Raw genomic sequence first — 20,511 nt, 5'->3', positions numbered from 1 at the left:
ACAGAACACAAATCTGTAACAAACCCTGTTAAGACGATAAGACCAGAGGACACACGAGCAAAGGAAGGCCTTTCAGCCCACAGTGTCTGCTCCACTAGTCCATGTGATTATGGCTGATCTGGTATACCACAATTCCACTTTCCTGCCATTTCCCTATAACCCTTGATTTCCTTTAATTCCTTGATTAAAAACTTGTCTATCTCCTTGTTGAACATACTTAATGACCCAGCTCCACCAGCCCACTGCAAGAAAGACTTTCATAACTTCAATGCTTGCAAACAGTGGGTTCACATCAATGAAACATTACCGAATGACAAATCAGAATTCCAACCATTACAGGGAAAGTGTGGCTGCAGAGGCCAATTGCTCAGAATATTCAAGCATTGTCTCTGGGTCAGAGCTGTCTGGGAAAGTATGTGTAGATGAAGGCAATGTTTCAGCAAGGCTTTTGATAAGGTCCTGCCTGGGAGCCTGATAGCAAGGGTAACCTTTTGGTAAATTGGATTCACAACTGGCTGAATGGCAGCAAGCAGGCAGTGATGATTGAGATGAGCTTCTTAGACTGGAAGTCTGCGTCCAGTGGGGTCCCATAGGGGTCACTGTTGGTACCCTGGCTGTTTGTTATTGTTATAAATGATTTAGACTTCAATGGAGGATGGTTGATCAGTAGTTTCACAGATGATACAAAACATTTTGGTAAATAATTGAGGAAGATGGCTGGTCAAATGAGCTGATTAGTAGCAAATGGAATTCAATCTGAATAAACAAGTAAGGGAATACATGATGAACAATAGGACACTGAGAATCAAAGGGATCATGGTGTGCATGTACACTGGCGCCTTAAGGTGTCAGAGCAGATGGATAAAATGGTTAATAAGGCATAAGGGAAGTTTGCCATTATTAGCTGATGCATAGAGTTTAAGAGCAGGCAGGTTATGATGGAAGTGTATAATCCACATTATAGAAGGGATGTGATAGCACTAGAGAGGGTACGTAGGAGATTTATCAGGATGTTGCCTGGACTGGAGAGTTTCAGTTTGAGAGATTGGACAGGCTGGCGTTGTCTTCCTTGGAGCAGAGGAGATTGAGAGGGGACTAAAATAACTCCACAAAAGCCCGTTTCCCATCACCAAGTCACCCTTTATTTACATAATACATGACACTGATCCAGCTAGCACAGAGCCGGCTCTTAGAGTGAGCAGAACCCCTGACACTCCTGTTTATATCTATCAGCCAGGACTCCCTGATTGGATCAGATTAACTGCGCAATCATGGAACTCATGTTCTGTGAGATCCACCTGGCTGACCTCATTCTAAACATTGTAGGGACATGATTGAGATGTATGAAATTATGAGGGAAATAGGTAGGGTAGACCTGAAGAAACCTTTGACAGGGTGCAACACATGAGGCTGCTGCATAAGATAAGGATGCATGGTTTTAGGGGTAGAGTATTAGTGTGGATAGAGGATTGGTTGACTGACAGGAAGCAAAGAGTGGGGATAAATCAGTGCTATTCTGGCTGGCAATCAGTGACTAGTGGTGTGCCTCAGGGATCGGTGTTCAAACCACAATTATTTCCAATTTATAAGGATGATTTGGAGTTGGAGACCACGTGTGCAGTGTCAAAATTTGCCAATGACACTAAGATGAGTGGCAGAGCAAAGTGTGCAGAGGACAGTGAAACTTTGCAAAGGGACATAGATACACTTAGTGACTGGGCAAAGGTCTGGCAGATGGAATACAGTGTTAATAGATGTGAAGTCATACGTTTTGGTAGGAGCAGCAGTAAAAAGGAATATGCCGTGAACAGTAAAAGATTGCAGCATGTCCTTGTGAAGGTCGGTCTGCAGGTACAACAAGTAATTAGGAAAACAAATGGAAATTTGTCCTTCATTGCTAAAGGAGTTGAGTTTAAAAGCAGAGAGGTTATGTTACAGCTGCACAAGGTGCTGGTGAGGCCACACCTGGAATACTGTGTGCAGATTTGGTCTCTTTCCTTGAGGAAGCACTACAGGGGGTACAGAAGAGGTTCACTAGGTTGATTCCACAGTTGAGGGGATTGGCTTTTGAAGAGGGACTGAATAGACTCCAATTATATTCAATGGATTTCAGATTGATGAGGGGAGGATCTTATAGAAACATATAAAATTATGAAGGGAATCAATACAATAGAACTAGAGAGGATATTTCTACTGGCAGGTGAAACTAGGACAAGAGGGCACAGCTTCAAGATTAGAGGAAGCAGGTTTAGGACAGAATTGAGTAGGAACCTCTTCACCCAGAGGGTTGTGAATCTATGGAATTCCTTGCCCAGGGAGGTAGTTGACGCTACCTTAGTAATCACTTTTAAGACTAAGGGAGATAATTTTTGAAACATAAAGGAATTAAGGGATAAGGTGAAAATACAGGTAAGTGGAGCTGACGCTACAAGAAAATCAGCCATGATCTTATTGAGTAGCGCAGCAGGCTCAAAGGGCTGGATGGCCTACTCCTGCTCCTGGTTCTTATGTTCTTTCCCCTTGATGGAGGAAGGGTCAATGCCTGGGGACATAGTTTTAAGGTAAGGGGCAGGAAGATGTGATGGGAATCTGGAACTCATCACCTTTAAGAGTGGCAACGACAGAAATCCTCATAACATTTATATTTAGATATGCAACATACAATGCCAAGGCATGCAAGGCCACGGGCTGGAAAATGAGATTGGAATAATTAGGTGATTGTTTGGGACCAATATGGAAGCCAAGGGTCAACTGCCCTTTTTCTGTGCTACAGATCTCCATGACTCAAAGAATGGGACAGTGAGTCTGGGGCAGTCTGTCTGGGACATGGATCTCTGTGTTCCTGAGCTATACTGTGTGCTTTCTGCTTCTGCTGGAGCTTCCTGTGAGGTGATTGCCTGTAGTGAGTGCTCTTCATGGCGTTGGCCACATGACTATGTCATGCATGGAGCACATTTGTACAATGTTACATTTCCATCCAAACATCCCCTTTTCATCTTAAAAAAAACACAGATAAAAAGGAATTTACACATATTGCACTTACACTGTGAGTTACTCACTTTGCAAATAACCTTTCCCATGCATTGCAGAACTGCTTGTTATTCTAATGAGAAACATAACTAAACATTGCTGGAGAAACTCTGCAGGTCAGGCAGCATCTGGGAAGAGAAAACAGAGTTAACATTTTGAGTGTGGTGACCTTTCTTCAGAATTAATACAAGCTAGGAAGGGGTGGTATTTATGCTGATGACAGGAGGGTGCAGGGTGAAAACGAGTGAGGGGATAGATGGAAATGGAGCCCAGAGTGGAGGAAGAAAGGTAAGCAGATAAAGGAATGGGAAATAGTAAGGCAGGGAAGGAGAAACAAGTAGGTGAAAATAGGGTGGCTGTGCTGAAAGTCATGGCTGTGGGGGTGGGTACAGTACATGGGAGAACGTGTTCAGGATCTAAAATTATTGAACTCCGTACTGAGTCCTGATGGCTGCAGGGTCCCCAAGTGGAAAGTGAGATGCTGTTCTTCCAGCTTGCACTGAGCTTTGCTGGAGCACTACAGCAAGCCTTGGGACAGAGACATTGGCCAGGAAACACGGAGATATGTTGAAGTGGCAGGCAACAGGAAGCTTTTTTGCTGACAGAACATAAACTTTCCTCAAAACATCACCCAGTCTGCATTTCATCTCCCCAGTGTAGAGGAGACCACATTGTGAGTAATGACTAGATTGAATAGATTTGTAGACTAGATGAGTGAAGTGCAGGTAAATCAGTGTTTCACCTGGAAGGGTATGTCTGGAGCCTTGTATAGTGAGGAGGGAGGAAGTAAGTAGGCAGGTGTTGCACCTTCTGCAATTGGTACTGATGCGGTGTGGGGAGATGTTGGGAGTGGAAGAAGAGTGGACCAAGGTGTCCCAGAGGAAACAGTCCCAATGGAAGGCTGACAAGGGAGAACATGTGTCTGGTGGTGCCATCCCACTGGAAATGTCAGAAATGGCAGCTGGTGATCCTTTGTATGCGGATGCTGGTTGGATGGTCAGGTGAGGATAAGGGACATCCTCTTGTACTTGTGGGAGGGAGGAGAAGGAGTGAAAGCTGAAGTGCTGGAGTTGGGTCAGAGATAGCTGGGGCCTCTGAAAATCATGGTGATGGGGAATCCTTGATTGAGTAAAAAGGTGGACATTTCAAAGACCCCCTTTTTGAAGTTGACATCTTCAGAACAAATGTGATGTAGACAGAGAAACTAGGAGAACAGAATGGACTCTTTACATGAAGCAGGGTGTGAGGATTTATAGTCAAGGTAACTTTGGGAGTCAGTGGGTTTTAAATGGATATTAGTGGTCATTTTATCCCCAGAAATGGAAACAGAGATGTCAAGGAAGGGGAGGGAGGAGTCAGATAGACCAGATGAAGGTAAGCGCAGGGTGAAAATTGGAAGTGAAATTAAGAAATTTGTCCAATTCCAGATGAAAGAGGGAAGCAGCATGAATGATATAATTGATGTACCAGGGAAAGAGTTGTGGGAGGGGACTGGAATAGGACTGGAACAAGGAATGTTCCACGTACCTCACAAACAGACAGGAGAAACTGGGTCCTAAGCGGGTTCCCAGTTTGATCTGAAGAAAGTGGGAGGAGTTAAGAAAAGTTGTTCAAAGTAAGGACAAACTCAGCCAGGCAGAGCAGGGTGGTGACACATGGGGACAGTTCAGGCCTTTCCCAGGAAGAAACAGAGAGCCCTGAGACCAACCTGATGGGGATGGATGTGTAAAGATTTGTGGGTTCATGATGAAGAGGATGCAGCTGGTGTCTGTGGACAGGAAATCTTGAAACTGATGTAAAGCATCAGAAGAATCACGGTTTAAGTGGGAAGAGACTGGACAAAGGAGAATAAATCAATGTAGGGTGATGGAGGATGAGCTGAATTCTGTGGAACAGGATCAGGCAGAAACAATGGGTCTGCCCAGGCAATCCTGTTTGTGATTTTTAGGGAGGAGGTAGAAGCAGGCTGGGTGGGGCTGTATGGGGTTAGGAGGCTATGAGCTGGGAGGTTAATAACTTCCCAGAGAAGATGAAATTAGTGACCATTGTGGACACATTAGCCTGATGTTCAATGATGGGGTCAAGGTCCAAGGAGAGATAGGAGGATGTATCTCAGCTTCCACATTGTCGACGTTAGATTAGATTACATTACAGTGTGGAAACAGGCCCTTCGGCCCAACAAGTCCACACCGACCCACCAAAGTGCAACCCACCCATACCCCTACATTTACCCCTTACCTAACACTACGGGCAATTTAGCATGGCCAATTCACCTGACCTGCACATCTTTGGACTGTGGGAGGAAACTGGAGCACGCAGACACAGGGAGAATGTGCAAACTCCACACAGTCAGTCGGCTGAGGCGGGAATTGAACCTGGGTCTCTGGCGCTGTGAGCCAGCAGTGCTAACCACTGTGCCACCGTGCCGCCCTGATGCCAGACAGCAACAGCAACAGCAACAGCACCACCTTTGTCAGCTTATTTACACAGTCAGGATCAGAGAGCATGGAGTGCAGTAAGTTCACAGGGAGATAGATTAGAATGGGAAGGGAGTCAGAGACATTAGGGCAATTGATGTCATATCGACAGTTCTTGATGAACAGGTCAAGTGCAGCTAAAAGGCCAAAGGGAAGGGTCCAGGTGGAAGGAGAGTGTTGGTGGCAGGTGAAGATGAAACAGGACTCTTGTCCAAAGAAATGGGCATGGAGACAAAGGCAACAGAAGAGTTCAACCTCATGTCATGCCCAAAATTCATTGAAGTGGGTGTGTGGGGGATAAAACTAAGATTTTTAACTTTGCTTTCTCTGCGCAGATGCTGCCAGACCTGTTGAGTTTCTCCAGCAACTTCTGTTTTTGTTTCAGATTTCCACCATCTGCAGTTCATTGTTTTATATTATTCTAATAAGTCCCTCTTTTGTCACTCTCTTTACACACATGGTACACATGACTTTTAAAATGTGTGGATTTTGTGTGATGGTGCACATGCAGTTGTTAACATGTCAAGGACTGCTGGTTGGAGTGATGTGCTCTCTGGGTTGTTTTCAAAATCTTCCCAGCTACCTCTGCCAGCTCCCTCTGTTGCCTTAGACACATCTTTCTGTTAGTGTTCACTGTATCTGACAAGCCAATCTTGTCATTTTGTGACTTTGGTATCAGGTTTCCTTTGCATTCCTGCACTTGTTTGTTTGACTGTTTATCAATCCATGTGGCATGTGGAACACTGCTAATCTCTGGTGGAGTGTCTGGGACACTCATCTGAGCTCTCACTTTGCTCCTGCTGAGATGTGTGGCTTTGCCTGGTGCCTATTCTCTGGGATTCCAATCTCCAGTCTTTGCCACTACAGTCGGCCCTGAGTTCTCTCAGGCTGAGCACCCTCCTGTCACAGAGACTCAAGTGTACCTTTGAGTTAGAGTCATAGGGATGTACAGCACAGAAACAGGCCTGAGGCCCAACTTGTCCATGCCAACCAGGTTTCCTAAATTATTCTAGTCCCATTTGCTTGCATTTGGCCCATATTCCTCTAAACCTTTCCTTTCATTGTCCAAGTGTCTTTTAAATGTCACCCCTCAGCCTCCTACATTCCTGGGGAAAAGAATTCCTAATCTACCCAGCCCCTCCCTATAATCCAAACCTTCCAGTCTCAGTAACATGCTTATAATTCATTTTTACACTCTTTCCAATTTAATAATGTCCTTTCAACTGAAGGGCAATCAGAATTGCACGGAGTACTCCAAAAGTGGCCTTACCATTGTCATCTCCAGCTAGAACATGATGTCTCAACTCCTGTTCTTAATGCTCTGATCAATGAAGGAAAACATGCCAAATGCCTTCTTTCTACCTATGATGCCACTTTCAAGGAACAATTAACTTACGCCCCAAGGTCTCTCTGTTTGACAAAACTCCTCAGGGCCCTACCTTTAAATGTGCAAGCCCTGCCCTGGTTTGTCTGATCAAGACTGCCTTGTCCTTAATATCCCTGGTAAATCACGGTTGGGTTATCCCTTTTCTAGAATTCTCCTTTCTCACTGGGATATATCTTTGCTCTGAGCCATGTCTGTCAGTGTTCCCTGGATAGAGACAAAAAGACTGGAATGCAAACCAGCCTCCTGCCTGTCATCGTGCCTTGACTGTCTTTGCTGCTGAACCCCTGTCCCAGTTCACTCCAGCCAGCTGTACCCTCATTCCTTTATAATTACCCTTACATAAGTTCAGTACAATTTTTTTTCCAACCCAAGTTCCTCCTCCACAAACGGAATGCTAAATTCTCCCAAGTAACAGTCAATGTGCCTTCGGGGATATTTTACTCAGATTATTTTTTTCAAACTTGCTTCATTACACATCATCAAATCCATTATCAAAATAGTCTGATCCCTGTTTGGATCCACAACGTTATTTTCAGAAACTGTTCCAAATACACTGTATGAATTCTTCTGCATGGCTGAAAGCAGTCTTTGAATTTTTTGAAGATTCTTGGTAAGCAAGGGGTGAACTGTGAACAGAGGCAGACAGGAATGTGGTTCTATTAGCCATGATCCTATTGGATGGTGGAGCAGGCTCAAGGGGCAATATGTTCTCTTCCTGATCCTTGTTTCTACCCTCATAGCTCAAGTCATTTAAAAGGTATCTGTCTGGATCTGCATCCAATTATTCTAACTTCCAAGGCTATGGACCATGGCACTGGAAGGTGGGAATAGAATGGATGGCTCATACATTTTTCTTCACTAGTACAGCATTTTTCTCTGCTGTAATCTTTCCATAACTCTGAATTTCTACAGGCCAACTGTTATAGAGTTGAATTGTTGAACAGGATCAAGAAATTGAATGCCCTCCTCTTTCTGTGCAAATATTTTCCCAAGGGGGTTGGTTAGCTAAGTTGCCTTGTGATTCAGAGTGATGCCAACAACATGAGTTAGATTCCTGCACAGGCCAAGGTTACCATGAAGGACTGCCCTCAACCTCTCCTTTCACCTGACACAAGTGACCCTCAGCCTAAACCATCATGAGTCATTTCTCTTGAAAGAGAGACAGTCCTATGGAGATTAAGTTTTTGTTTCGATTTTCCCAAGAACTGTTCAGACCCCCAAAGTACAGACATATTTATTTGGAATATGGAGGACGCAAAACCGTTAGCAAAATGTGAGGGAAAATCTTTTTGTTCAGAAATCACAGCCTTTCATATCATCTCCTGGTATTACTGCACGTGGATCTGTGAAGCTCGGTGGAAGGATCAGTGTCCACCTTGCATTTTATATTGTTTTATTCTCTCCTTCCACTGTCTTTGTCAGAATAATTATGAGACTTTACGTTACCAACCTGCTCTAAGATGTCAGTTGAATTAGATTACGTACAGTGTGGAAACAGGCCCTTCGGCCAAACAAGTCCACACCGACTAGCCGAAGCACAACCTACCTAGACCCATTCCCCTACATTTTACCCCTTCACCTAACACTACGCGCAATTTAGCATGGCCAATTCACCTAACCTGCACATTTTTGGATTGTGGGAGGAAACCGGAGTACCTGGAGGAATCCCACGCAGACACGGGGAGAATATGCAAACTCCACACAGAGTCGCCTGAGGCAGGACTTGAACCTGGGTCTCTGGTGCTGTGAGGCAGCAGTGCTAACCACTGTGCCACCGTGTCCAGTATCTATCTTGTACCCACACTCAATTTGTCAGAACCATCATCCAACTCTCCATTGCAATAATTTCAATAGATTTTAGAGGTGTATATATTTTCTTCTGAGCTAAACACTTCGAAAAGTGGTTAAGCTTCTCATAGATAAAACACTATGCTTCATGCAATGGATGTGTGTCTTAGTTTTTCTGTGTTTCTCTTCATAATATTAGCAACTTGTTCCTTGGCCTTGATCTTCCTGTTCATTTTTCTGTGGATATTTGCTACTTTGGTCCTCACTGTCACACACACTGCGTTGTCTGAGCTGCCTCTCCACATTGCTTGGACTTATTCAGGAAATGTGTCATAATCTCGTATTTTTGCTATTGCAGGTAGTTCTGTTTCATGATGTCACTCACTTTGACAGGAGTCTCCCAGTGATTCACCTGCAGCTTGCTTCTTACTCATTTATCCTTGTCAGTAGCTTGCAGTGACTTTTAAGAGTTTTGAACAGTCCTGCATTTCACTTTTAATTGCTGTGCTCAGTTCAGAACAGGGGGCACACCAAGGCCCAATAACCAGGTCACAGTATTCTAGGGGCCCACAGTGCTCAGGACTGGGTGCAGGGACACTGAGCTCAGGTTGGGGCTGCAATTGGGGCTGAGGGCATGGGCCTGGAGCAGCAGTGAACCTGTGATTTCTGTCCTGACTCTTAGCTTCCCTCCTATTACAGCTCTTCAACTCTCAATCTCAACTCCACTGCTGACACTATTTTACACACATTCATGGTGCACATTGTAGCTTGTATTCTGTCTTTATTCAAACTCCCCAGCTGCATTCCTGCAGTGAGGCCCTCATATGGCACTGGTCATCTGAAGCCAAGAAGCACTCAATTCAATTTCTAACTAAATGCAGTGACCATGACTGGACCTGAACCCATGATGTTCTGCTTTGGAGTCAAGAGGGTTTGCTACAGAGAAAACGGATTGCACTCTAAGGAGTTGCAATTCAGTGGCCTCTTAATCTTAACTACAACATTGCAGCAACATCGTGTTCCCCTCAACATGTATTCGGTTATGTGCTGTGTTTTATTCTGAGCTCTGTAACTGTATGTTTCACACCATGCCTTGTAACTCTATGTTGTATTCTGTGCGCTGTAGCTGCTTTATTCTGTGCTCTGTACTCACCAGGTCCAGGCAGAAATAAAGAAATCCTGGTTCAGGAGGAATCTCGCTCTGAACTTTAATCAGAAGATGAGAACTGGCAGCAGCTGCCTTTATGGAGCAGTGACCTCTCACGTTACCAATAGTATCAGCAACAGCCTGGCTACCAGAGGAGTGTCTACCCTGCACACAAACACCAGGCACTCTGTACCACAGCCACCCTCACTCTCCAAGCTGCCTGGCTGCATCACAAGTACATCTCAGTCAGAAAGCTCACTGCCTTCTCCAACCCTGCATAGCACCATGAGGAAGGGAGAAAGCAAGGACCATTTTGCAAATGAGGAACAGCAGAAACTGAAGACCCCTCTCCACAATCAATGGGAAACAGTGTTATGAAAAGCTTAGATGGTGCTATAGCTTGAAACATTCCTTTATTGATTAAACAATAATGTTGCATTTGAGCTAAACAGTGCTACTGAGTAATGTTTAAGGTGAAGTGAGTATGAAGGAGGGACTCACAAAGATTCACAGCCTGGAGTCAGTGTATCTCATGAATGTTTGTGGTTTTTGCTCCATACAAGTTTGGATGTACATGGGGAATGGGTGACTATTTAATTGACTGTAGAAATTAATTCAGGGGAAAACGACACTCCTGTCAATATAGTGTCAACATTAATATGTCAACTGCCCTAATGCTAACCCGAGATTGGGGGTCATCACAGTTAGCTTCCTGTTTGAAACTTTGCCATATGTTGACTGCGTGTAACAGGAAACCTTGAGAGAGTAACACTTGTACATGATTCTGACAACTATTGCAGCCACAATGAGGTGACAGACCCGACTTTGTTTTGCATTTTGTTAAACATCTTGATGTCAGCTCCTGCAGTTTGATCTCACAATTGGGTGCTAATTCTGACACCAGCAATTCTGCTGATGAAGCAAACTGTTACCCTTGACAGAGAGACTGCAGTGTAACGGCCCTGTTAGATAATCATCAGCTGAATGCAGTTACATGGCCAAGTAATGTTCCTGCAGCTGAGCAAAGACTGCATGTTATTATAAATAGTGCTTAACTGCTCATTGCTGATCACTGATAAACCCTCACTCATTGCTTCTTCCACAGACAATATTGAGTGAATACACAGCTAGAACCTCACTCATTTTACAATTGTTTGGCAACATTCATAATCTGATCTATGTTTGAAGAATGGTCACTTTGTTGAGGGCAGTCAGTGCTTTCGTTATAACCTACAGGAGACAGGATGAGAAATGAACGTAACCGCAGAGTTCCTGACATTGCTGAATGTAACCTCTTCCAGTCAGTCACTGCACTTGAAATTTAAGGGTAACTTGTTTTGACAATTGCAGATTCTGAGTTACATCAACGGGAAAGTATACAAAACAAATATTGTTAGATGGTGGTCAAGCAACAGACTTGATCCTACTCAGAGTCTTCATGAATAAAAAAATTCCTAAAATGAATTCACCCATTCAAAGATGAGAATTTCTTACAGTATTTTTGTCCTGAGCAAATAAAGTGACACAAATAAAAGATCTCAGGAATGTATCAGCTTGGTCTGACCACAGAGAGCAGAATGTGTAGGTTTCCTCTGTGTGAAGCTAAGATTTGGACCTGAATCTCTGACTGAGCCAAAGGTTCCTGCAGCTAATCTGGTTGTGTGGAAATGAGGTGAAGGACACATTGGAATAGATTCAGAAGCACAATATCCAACCAACATTGACTCACTAATTACGTCGCTTTAGTGTATATCTGACACCTAATAACCAATACCTTAGTGAGAAATAGTGTGTGTGGGAGCTGTACTCCAGTGAGAGTCAGTGTGTGAGGGACCCATACCCCTGTGAGACTAAGTGTATGAGGACCTGTGCCCCATTCAGAGTTGGTATCTCGGCAAATCATGTATATTGTGCCTATTGCCTGTATTAATTTGTGGAATAAATGTGTGATGCTACATTTGCTTTAAGGATCACAGATCAGGAGAACTGTGACAGTGGAAAATCTCTGCATTTTAACCCATTGGTACAGTTTTCTGCCAGTTCCAGCCTCTCAGTATTGCAGATTCATATCTCTGAAATAACTTCATATCAGATAGGAGAGGTGCAAATCTCCTCCAGTCAGATACTCCAACACAGCCAGCTCCCCACTCTGATCAGGATAACCATCCAACAATTTAAATACATGTGAGATATTGCAAACCAGGGCATGAGTTAGACAATACAACCCTGGAAAGTGTTACCAAAAAAGGGGGTAGTGGTGCAGGCGCATAGTTCCTTGAAAGTGGCATCGCAGGTGGACAGGGTAGTGAAGAAGGTGTTTGATATACTTGGCTTCATTGGTCCGTGCATTGAGTATGGGAATTGGAATGTCACCTTGTGGCTGTACACGACATTGGTGAGGCCATTTTTAGAATACTGTGTTCAATTCTGGTCTCCCTGCTATAGGAAAGATGTTGTGAAACTTAAAAGGGTTCAGAAAAGATTTACAAAGATGTTGTCTAGACTGGAGGAGTTGAGCTATAGGGAGAGGCTGAAGGCTGGGGGTTGATTCCCTGGATTCTTGGAGGCTGAGGGGTGACCTCATAGAGGTTTATAAAAACATGAGGGGCATGGGTTGGGTGAATAGACAAGATCTTTTTCCCTACTGTAGTGGAGTCCAGAACAAGGGGTCATAAGTTTAAGGTGAGAGGGGAAAGATATAAAAGAGACCTAAGGGGCAACTTTTTCAACTTTTCCACTGAGGGTGGTACATGTATGGAATGAGCTGCCAGAGGAAGTGGTGGAGACTCGTACAATTACAACATTTAAAAGGCATCTGGGTGGGTGTATGAAGAAGAAGGGTTCAGAGGATATGGAGCAAATGCTGGCAAATGGGACTAGATTAGTTTAGGATATCCTGTTGGCATGGATGGATTGGACTGACAGGTCTGTTTCTGAGCTGTATAAGTCTATGACTGTTACTTCAAGGTCCAGTCTACTGATGTAGAATGCCTACATGGGAGTAAGAAAGAGGATCGCGATTCCCAAGCATCGATGTGTCATGACAACAAAATATTTCTCACAAGACAATTCCTGTCCTCAATAAAGGACTGATTCACAGAGTGGGTCAGACTCTAATAGATTACAACTTGATGGATTGGAAGGTGAAGACCCCAATCATTAAACTAATTTCCCTAAAATGAAATTTCTGTTTTCAGCAAATGGAAGTGAAGTGTTAGCTGTAACCATGTGAACCTGCAGAATCTGTGATAATTAACAGCACCAATGTTTATGAATAGTGACCCCACACTCCCAAGGGTGATGAATTATTACAGCAATGTATAGTGATGCTGCCTCAGTCATGGGCCAGGAACCCAGATGAACTCAACTCAGAAATGTTAACACTAAGCAATGGAGTGGGAGAGATGGGGGCTATACTGCATATGGGAGAGCAGAATGGGGAATGGGGAGAAGCCATAGGGGAGATGGACTCTTACTCTGCGTGTTGTGTTTCACTATCACCAGTCTGAATAGAAATTGGGAAGCCTATTCCTGAGTGAAGCTTGTCTATTGTACAGCTGTGTTCAGTCTCTGACACCTCCCCAGTGGATAAGGGAATATGTCTGATATAAGAGCAAAAGCAGGAGCTTGCTTTAAATATTCAGCCCGTGCAGCAATGGCTGTGTCAGCACTTATTGCCTGTCCCTAGTTGCCTTTGAGAAAGTAGTAAAAACTGAAAGAACTGCGGATGCTGTCAATCAGGAACAAAGCAGAAGTTGCTGGAAAAGCTCAGCAGGTCTGGCAGCATCTGTGCGGAGAAATCAGAGTTAATATTTCAGATCTGGTGACCCTTGCTCAGAACTGGCTACCTTCTTGAACTGCTGCAGTTCCTGTGTGGTGGGCGGATTCCGTTAGGAGAGGGCTTCAGGAATTTGACCCAAAAACATTGAAGGAATGTGATAGATTTACAAACGTTTATGAGCATTTGAATTAGGAGCAGAAGTATCCCCTTCGGCCCTTCAAGTCTACTTCACCATTCAGTAAAATCACAGCTGATCTGCGTGTTTAGAATTTCTTATTCCCATACATCCCTGATAAAAACTGATTGCCTGCCTAACAAGAAACTATCTATCTACCCACATTTTAAATATTCAATGGCTCTGCCTCTACCACTTTCTGAGGCATAGGGTTCCAAATACAGAGCCTCTGAGAGAAAAATAAATTGCCTTCATTTCTATCTTGAAAGGGTGCCCCACTATCCTTTCCATGTTCACCTTAACAAGACTATTCAGGATACTGTAAACTTCAGTCGAATTGCCCATAGCTTTTCTAAACTCCAGGGGAAATGAACCGACGAGTCTGATTTTTTCTCATAAACCAAACCCATTGAACTGCCTCCAATTATATTTAAGTCAGGGGAATGGCTTGGAGGGGACCTTGGAGGTGGTGGTGTCATGGGTTTGGAAGGTGCTAAGGAGATTAACTGAATTTCTGCAGTGCATCTTGTGGAGAGTACGCACTGCTGCTTTTGAATGTCAGTGGTGGAGGGATTGGAATTTGTGGATGTGATGCCAATAAAGCAGGCTGCTTTTTTCCGGATGTTGTTTTGAGTGTTGTTCAGGCTGCATTCATTCATGCAAGGGAGAGTATTCCATCACATTTCTGACTTGTGCCTTGTAGGTGGTGGACAGGCTTTGGGGAGTCAGGAAGTGAGTTATTTGCTGCAGGACTTTTAGCCGCTGACATGCTCTTGTAGTCATTGCTGTTTTATCGAGAGCCCACTTCATTTTCTAGTCAGTGATAACCTCCAGGGTGTTGAGAGTGGGAGATTCACTGATGGTAACACCATGAAATGATTCTCTCCCACTCAAGATGGTTATATCCTGATATGAATATGACTTGCCAATTAACAGCCTAAGCTCAAGGATGGTGTCCAGCTCTTGCTGCATTTGGACACAGACAAATTCAATGTGTAAGGAGTCATGAAAGATCCTGAGTACTGCAATTATCAATGAACTTCTGATCTTATGACGCAGGGAAGGTCGTTGCTGGAACAGCTGAAGATGGTTGGGCACGGGAGTCACTGCAGAGATGCCTTGGAACTGAGATGAGTGACTCAAACAACCACAATTATCTTCCTTTGTGCCAGGTCTGACCCCAACCAACAGAGAGTTTGCTCCTAATACTCACTGATTCCAGTTTTGCTCAGGCTCAATTGAAGTGGTTTTGGTGTCAATGGCTGTCACTCTCCCCTCCCCCCTGGAATGCAGCTCTCCTGTCCATGTTTGAACCAAGGCTGTAATGAGGTCAGGAGCTGAGTGGCCCTGGCAGAACCCAAACTGGGGTCACTGAGCAGGTTATTGCTGAGCAGGTGCTGTTTGAAAGCTCTGTTGATGACACCTTCCATCACTTTACTGATTATCAAGAGTAGACTGATGGGGCGGTAATTGGCTGCAGTGGATTTGTCCTGCTTTTTATGGACAGGACATACCAAATATCCACATTATTGGGTAGGTGCTAATGTTGTAGCTGTACTGGAAGAGCTTGGCTAGGGTAGTGACAAGTTCTGAACTACAAGTCTTCAGTACCATTTCCAGGATGTTCCTCTGAGAAGTGCAGTTGGAGCTACACATGGGGACAGGAAAAAGAGCAATAGTGAAAGGAGAGTCAATAGTGAAGCATATCAAACGGCACTTCTGCAGTCACATATGCGGCTCCAGGATGCCAGTTGCCTCCCTGGTGCCAGGGTAAAGAGTATCACTGAGCGATTGAAGTGTATTCTGAAGGGGAGTGCAAACAGATATTACGTTTCACATTGGTAGAAAGTGGGATGAGTTCTTTCAACAACAATTAAGACAGCTAGGTAGTAGATTAAAAAGTAAAACCTGAAATGTTGTAATCTCGGGACTACTCCGGTTCTACATGCTAGTGTGTACAGGAACAGGCAGGTGGAACAGATGAAAGATAAGATAAAGAGTTGGTGCAGGAGTGAAACCATGAAATTCCTGGATAACTGGGTCTAGTTCTGTCCAAGGAGCAGGAGAACCGATGTTTCGAGCATAAACTCTTCATCAGCAATGTGCCTATACTCGAAACGTCAATTTTCCTGCTCCTCGGATGCTGCCTGACCTGCTGTGCTTTCCCAGCACCACACTCTCGACTCTGATCTCCAGCATTTGCAATCCTCACTTTCTCCCAGTTCTGTCCAAGTCTGACGGGTTGTTCCTGAACTGAACTATGACCAACATCCTTGCTGGGGGATGTGTTTGCAAGTGCTGCTGATATAGTTTTAAGTTAATTTGGCAAGGAATGGGATTCAGAATGGAGGTACAATAGGCCGGTGATGCAGCACAGTCAAATATGAGAGAAATATCAAGTGTGTCTGGAAGACAGAGTATATGTAGTCAAGTTAAGGCAAAAGCAAGCACAGCGAGATTTGATGGGTTTATTTTAATGCAAAGACTCTGTTGGTTGCGCCTGTTTTCTGATAGAGGTTTACAACATTATGGGATGCATAGAACGGATAGTCAGAGTTTTTTTCCTAGGGTAGAAATGTCAATAACTTAGGGATATAGATTTAAGGTAAAAGGGGGTAAGTTTAAAGATGTGAGAGGCAAGGTTTTTTACACAGAAGGTGCTAAGTGCCTGGAATGTACTACCAGAGGTGCCAAGATGTGGAGGAGCTGGTGTTGGACTGGGGTGGACAAAGATAAAAATCACACAACACCAGTTTATAGTCCAACAGGTTTGTTTGGAAGCACTAGCTTTCAGACACTGCTCCTTCATCAGATGGTTGTGGAGTATAAGATCATAAGACACAGAATTTACAGCAAAAGATTACAGTGTCATGCCACTGAAATGATATATTGAACAAATCTGGATTGTTTTTAAGTCTTTCATCTTTTAGAATGGGTTGCAGGTTTCGGTTCATAAGTATGTAAATCCCAGAACTTCTTTTAATCACCTTCTTGAGATAGATTTTATAACAAAAGAAGACATCTCAGCTCAGACAATGCATTAAAGATGTGAGGTCAGAGTCTGTCTGTGTCCCTGTCTGGAGTCAGACTGGCTCTACTTCCAAAGTGGAATTTACAAAATATTATATGGATTGACTGCTTGCAGATTGGGTATTCTTTGAGCAAAATAAAATGTATATGCAAGTACAAATTCACCTCATAGACTTGTATGTGTGTGCGTGTGCATAAGAGAGAGAGAGAAAAAGAGTGAGTATGTGCATGTGAGTGTGAGTGCATGAGAGAGAGTTTGTGTTTGCATGTGTGCAAGCTTGGAAGTGACTGTGTGGGTGTGATGGGGTATAATCCTGTGAGAGGGTGTGTGCATGTGTATGAGACAGAGTGTGTGTCTGAGAGAGGATCTGCGTGAGTGTGAGAGTATGTAAGAGTGTGTGTGTATGTGTGAAAGAGAGAGAGAGAGGGAGTGTATCGTGTAGTGGGTTAGGACCTGTCCTGTGACACGAACCCAAAGTCTCGGTTGAGGTCATCCCCACGGGCACCAAACTTGCTTGGCCACTTAGCATTGTTGTTTATCCAAATGTCCACTTGGAGGATGGTCACCCGAAGATCCGAGGCTGAATATCCCTGAGCGCTGAAGTGTTCCCTGACTGGGAGTGAACACCCATGTCTGGTGATTGTTGCACGGTGTCCACTCATCCGTTATTGTAGCATCTGCTTAGTCTCACCAATGTGTCAGGCCTCAGGGCATCCTAGCCTGCAGTGTATGAGATATTATCGATATTGTCTCTGCTTCTATCACTTACCAGAGGAGGTAATAGAAGCAGAGACAACAGGAAAGGTTAAGAGGTGTCTTGATAAATCCATGAATAGACAGAGAATAGAAGGATATGGACTGTGTAGAGGCATGAGGTTTTTAGTTTGGAAAGTCGCCGTGTGTTAGTGAAGGGCCTGGTCATGTGCTGTACTCGTCTTTGACAAGGCAGATGAGTTGAGGTTGTTGAGTGATGCATGGAGATGTGATATCATTGTTATTACAGAGACATGGCTGACGGATGGACAGGACTGATAGTTTGATATTCACAAATATAGATTCTTTATGTATGATGGGGAGGTGGGGATGTAAAAGAGGAAGTGATATCGCAGTATTGATGAAGCAGTTAATTACTGCAGTAAGGCTGGACATCATAGAAGATTCCTCAATATGGGTAGGCCATAAAAATACAAAGGAGGAGTGTACAATAGATCCCCAAACAGTCAGGGAGAGATAGAAAAACAAATTTCAGAGAAATGTAAAAACACTAGGGTAATAATGCAATAATACACCAGTAGTAACAAGGATTAACAAAATGTGAAAGGTTTAGAGGGGGATGAATTAGGAACACAGGATTAAGGCGAGGCCATTCAGCACACTGAGCTTACCCCCACAACTCAGTTTGATCTTGGCTGACCAGATACTTCAGTGCCTTTTCCTCACCCCGCCCCCATAACCCTGTACATCACAGATAATCAGAAATCAATCTATCTCAAAAATACTCAAAGCTTCCACAGTCCTCTGTAATAAAGAACTCACTAACCTCTGAGCTAAATGTTTCTTCTTATCTCAGTCCTAAGTGGCATCCCCTTGTTTTTAACATTGTGCTCCCTGGTTCTAGAATACTCATCCAAGGAAACATCTTACCTACATCTTCCCTGTCTATTCCATTAGATATTATATACATTTCAGTGAGATCACAACTCATTCTTTGAAGGTCAAGAAAATACAGGCAGTTTGCCCAATCTTTCTTCATTGGAGAATCCTGTCACCCAGGAATAAATCTGGTGAACCTTTGTTACACTCCCTCTGGAGCAGTAATATATTTCCTGAGATAAGGAGACCAAAACTTCACACAGTTTTCCAGGTGCAGTCTAACCTAACTCCTTTACAATTGACGCAAGACTTCAAAGTTCCTGTACTCACCTCTTTATGTGATAAATGCTAATATCCCATTTGTCTTCCTAACAGTTTACTGCACCTGCATGTTAGTCTTCAGTGACTTGAGAAGGACACAAGAGTCCCTTGGTATATCTGCACTTTCCAAGAAAGTTACCATCTAAGAAATATACTGCACATTCCTCCTACCAAAGTGGATAACCTCATGTTTTTCCACATTATATTCCATCTGTTAAGTTCTTGCCCATTCACGAAACCTGTCCAAATCCTCTTGAAGCATCTTCCTGACAACATACATTCCCTCTTAGCTTTGAATCATTTGCAAGTTTGGAGATATTACATTTTTTCCCAATCTCCAAATTATTGACATGTATTATAATCAGCTACAGCCCAAACACAGATCCTTTTGGTCACCCACTAGTCATAACTTGCTGACACAAGAATGACTCATTTATTCCAACACTGTCTGTTAGCCATGCCAGTCATAGCTCCCATCCCATGGGCTTTAATCTTTCTCACCAGTCTCTTCTGGCAGTGGGTGAGGGCTTTATCTAAATCCTTCTAACACTACAGAGATGCTACATAAATACTACATGCATTAAATTTCTTTTATCAACTGTTTGTAACATCTTCAAAACATTCCAAGAAGTTCACCAAACATGTTTTCCTGTTCACAAATCTAATCAATATTATCCAAGTAAAAGCAAAATAATGCAGATGATGGAACTTAAAACAAACACAAAATGCTGGAGAAACTCTGCATGTCTGGCAGCATCCGTGGAGAGAAGAACAGAGTTTAACATTTTGAGTATGGCATGGCAATTCTGTTGTGAAGAAATCACATTGGAGGGCCAAAGGGCCTGTTACTGTACTGTATTGTTCTTTGGATTTGAAAACTTCAATGTTTACATTAGATTCCAGCAATTTCCTACTACTGGTGTAGGGCTAACAGGTCTGTATTTCTCTATTTTCTCTTTCATTTCCTTCTTAAATAATAGGGTGACATTTGCTTCATTTCCGTCCATTGGAATCTTCTAGGATCAATAGAATTTTGGAAGATAATTGCTAATATATTGACTATCTCTGTAGCTATCTCCTTCAAAACTCTGGCATGAACAGCATTAAGTCCTGGGGAATTATCAATTTTCAGCCCCATTAATTTCTCCAATACAATTTCCTCTTACGAATACTTATTCAATTCTTTATTTTCCGTAGCCAATTCATCATGTGTATCTAGGACATGTTTTGAGACAACATGCAGAAAGTTCAAGAAGGATTATTGATCCAAATCCAACCAATCTAATGTATTGCACCATTATCCTGGTATAGAGGAGATTCACTTGGATGTTGCCTAGGCTGCAGCAATTCAGCTATGAAGAGAAACTAAGGGTGGAGTTATTTTTCTTAGATAGAGAAGACTGAGGAGGGAACCTGATTAAGGGGTACAAAGTTATGAAGGGCACATATAGGGTAATTAGGAAGAAAGATTTCCCTATACTGTATTAAAGACGTCAAAACCAGGTCCATAGATTTAAGGTCAGAACCAGGAGGTTTAGAGGGAAGATTTATTCATCCAGGGGGTGATGGGTAACTGGAGCACACAACTTTAAAAGGATGGTAGACGTGGGAACAATCACAACATTAAAGAATTATTTAGATGAGCCCTTGAAATGCCATAGCAAAGAAGGCTAGCTCTCAAGTGCTAGAAAGGAGGACTATGGTAGATAGGTGCTTGATGGCCATTATGGGTCAAAGGGCCTCTTTCTGTGCTGTAAAACTCTGACTCTAAAACAGACTTA

General features: G+C 43.3%; 1 protein-coding gene across 2 annotated transcripts in view; it reads left to right on the top strand.

Moving 5' to 3' along the window:
- The window catches only part of LOC140465933 (parathyroid hormone/parathyroid hormone-related peptide receptor-like), a 211,618-nt gene extending 199,909 nt beyond the window's left edge, over positions 1–11,709 (top strand). For both annotated transcript variants that reach the window (XM_072561914.1, XM_072561915.1), the window contains exon 14: positions 9,839–11,709. In XM_072561914.1, coding sequence (XP_072418015.1) covers positions 9,839–10,207 — 369 coding nt within the window. In that variant the 3' untranslated portion in view covers positions 10,208–11,709. The remainder of the gene's footprint in view (positions 1–9,838) is intronic.
- Positions 11,710–20,511: the final 8,802 nt, after the last annotated feature.

Source organism: Chiloscyllium punctatum, chromosome 42, assembly GCF_047496795.1.
Source record: "Chiloscyllium punctatum isolate Juve2018m chromosome 42, sChiPun1.3, whole genome shotgun sequence".
NCBI classification, from domain to species: domain Eukaryota; kingdom Metazoa; phylum Chordata; class Chondrichthyes; order Orectolobiformes; family Hemiscylliidae; genus Chiloscyllium; species Chiloscyllium punctatum.
The sequence above is the reverse complement of the archived record's forward strand: the minus strand, read 5'-3'. Positions and strand labels throughout refer to the sequence as shown.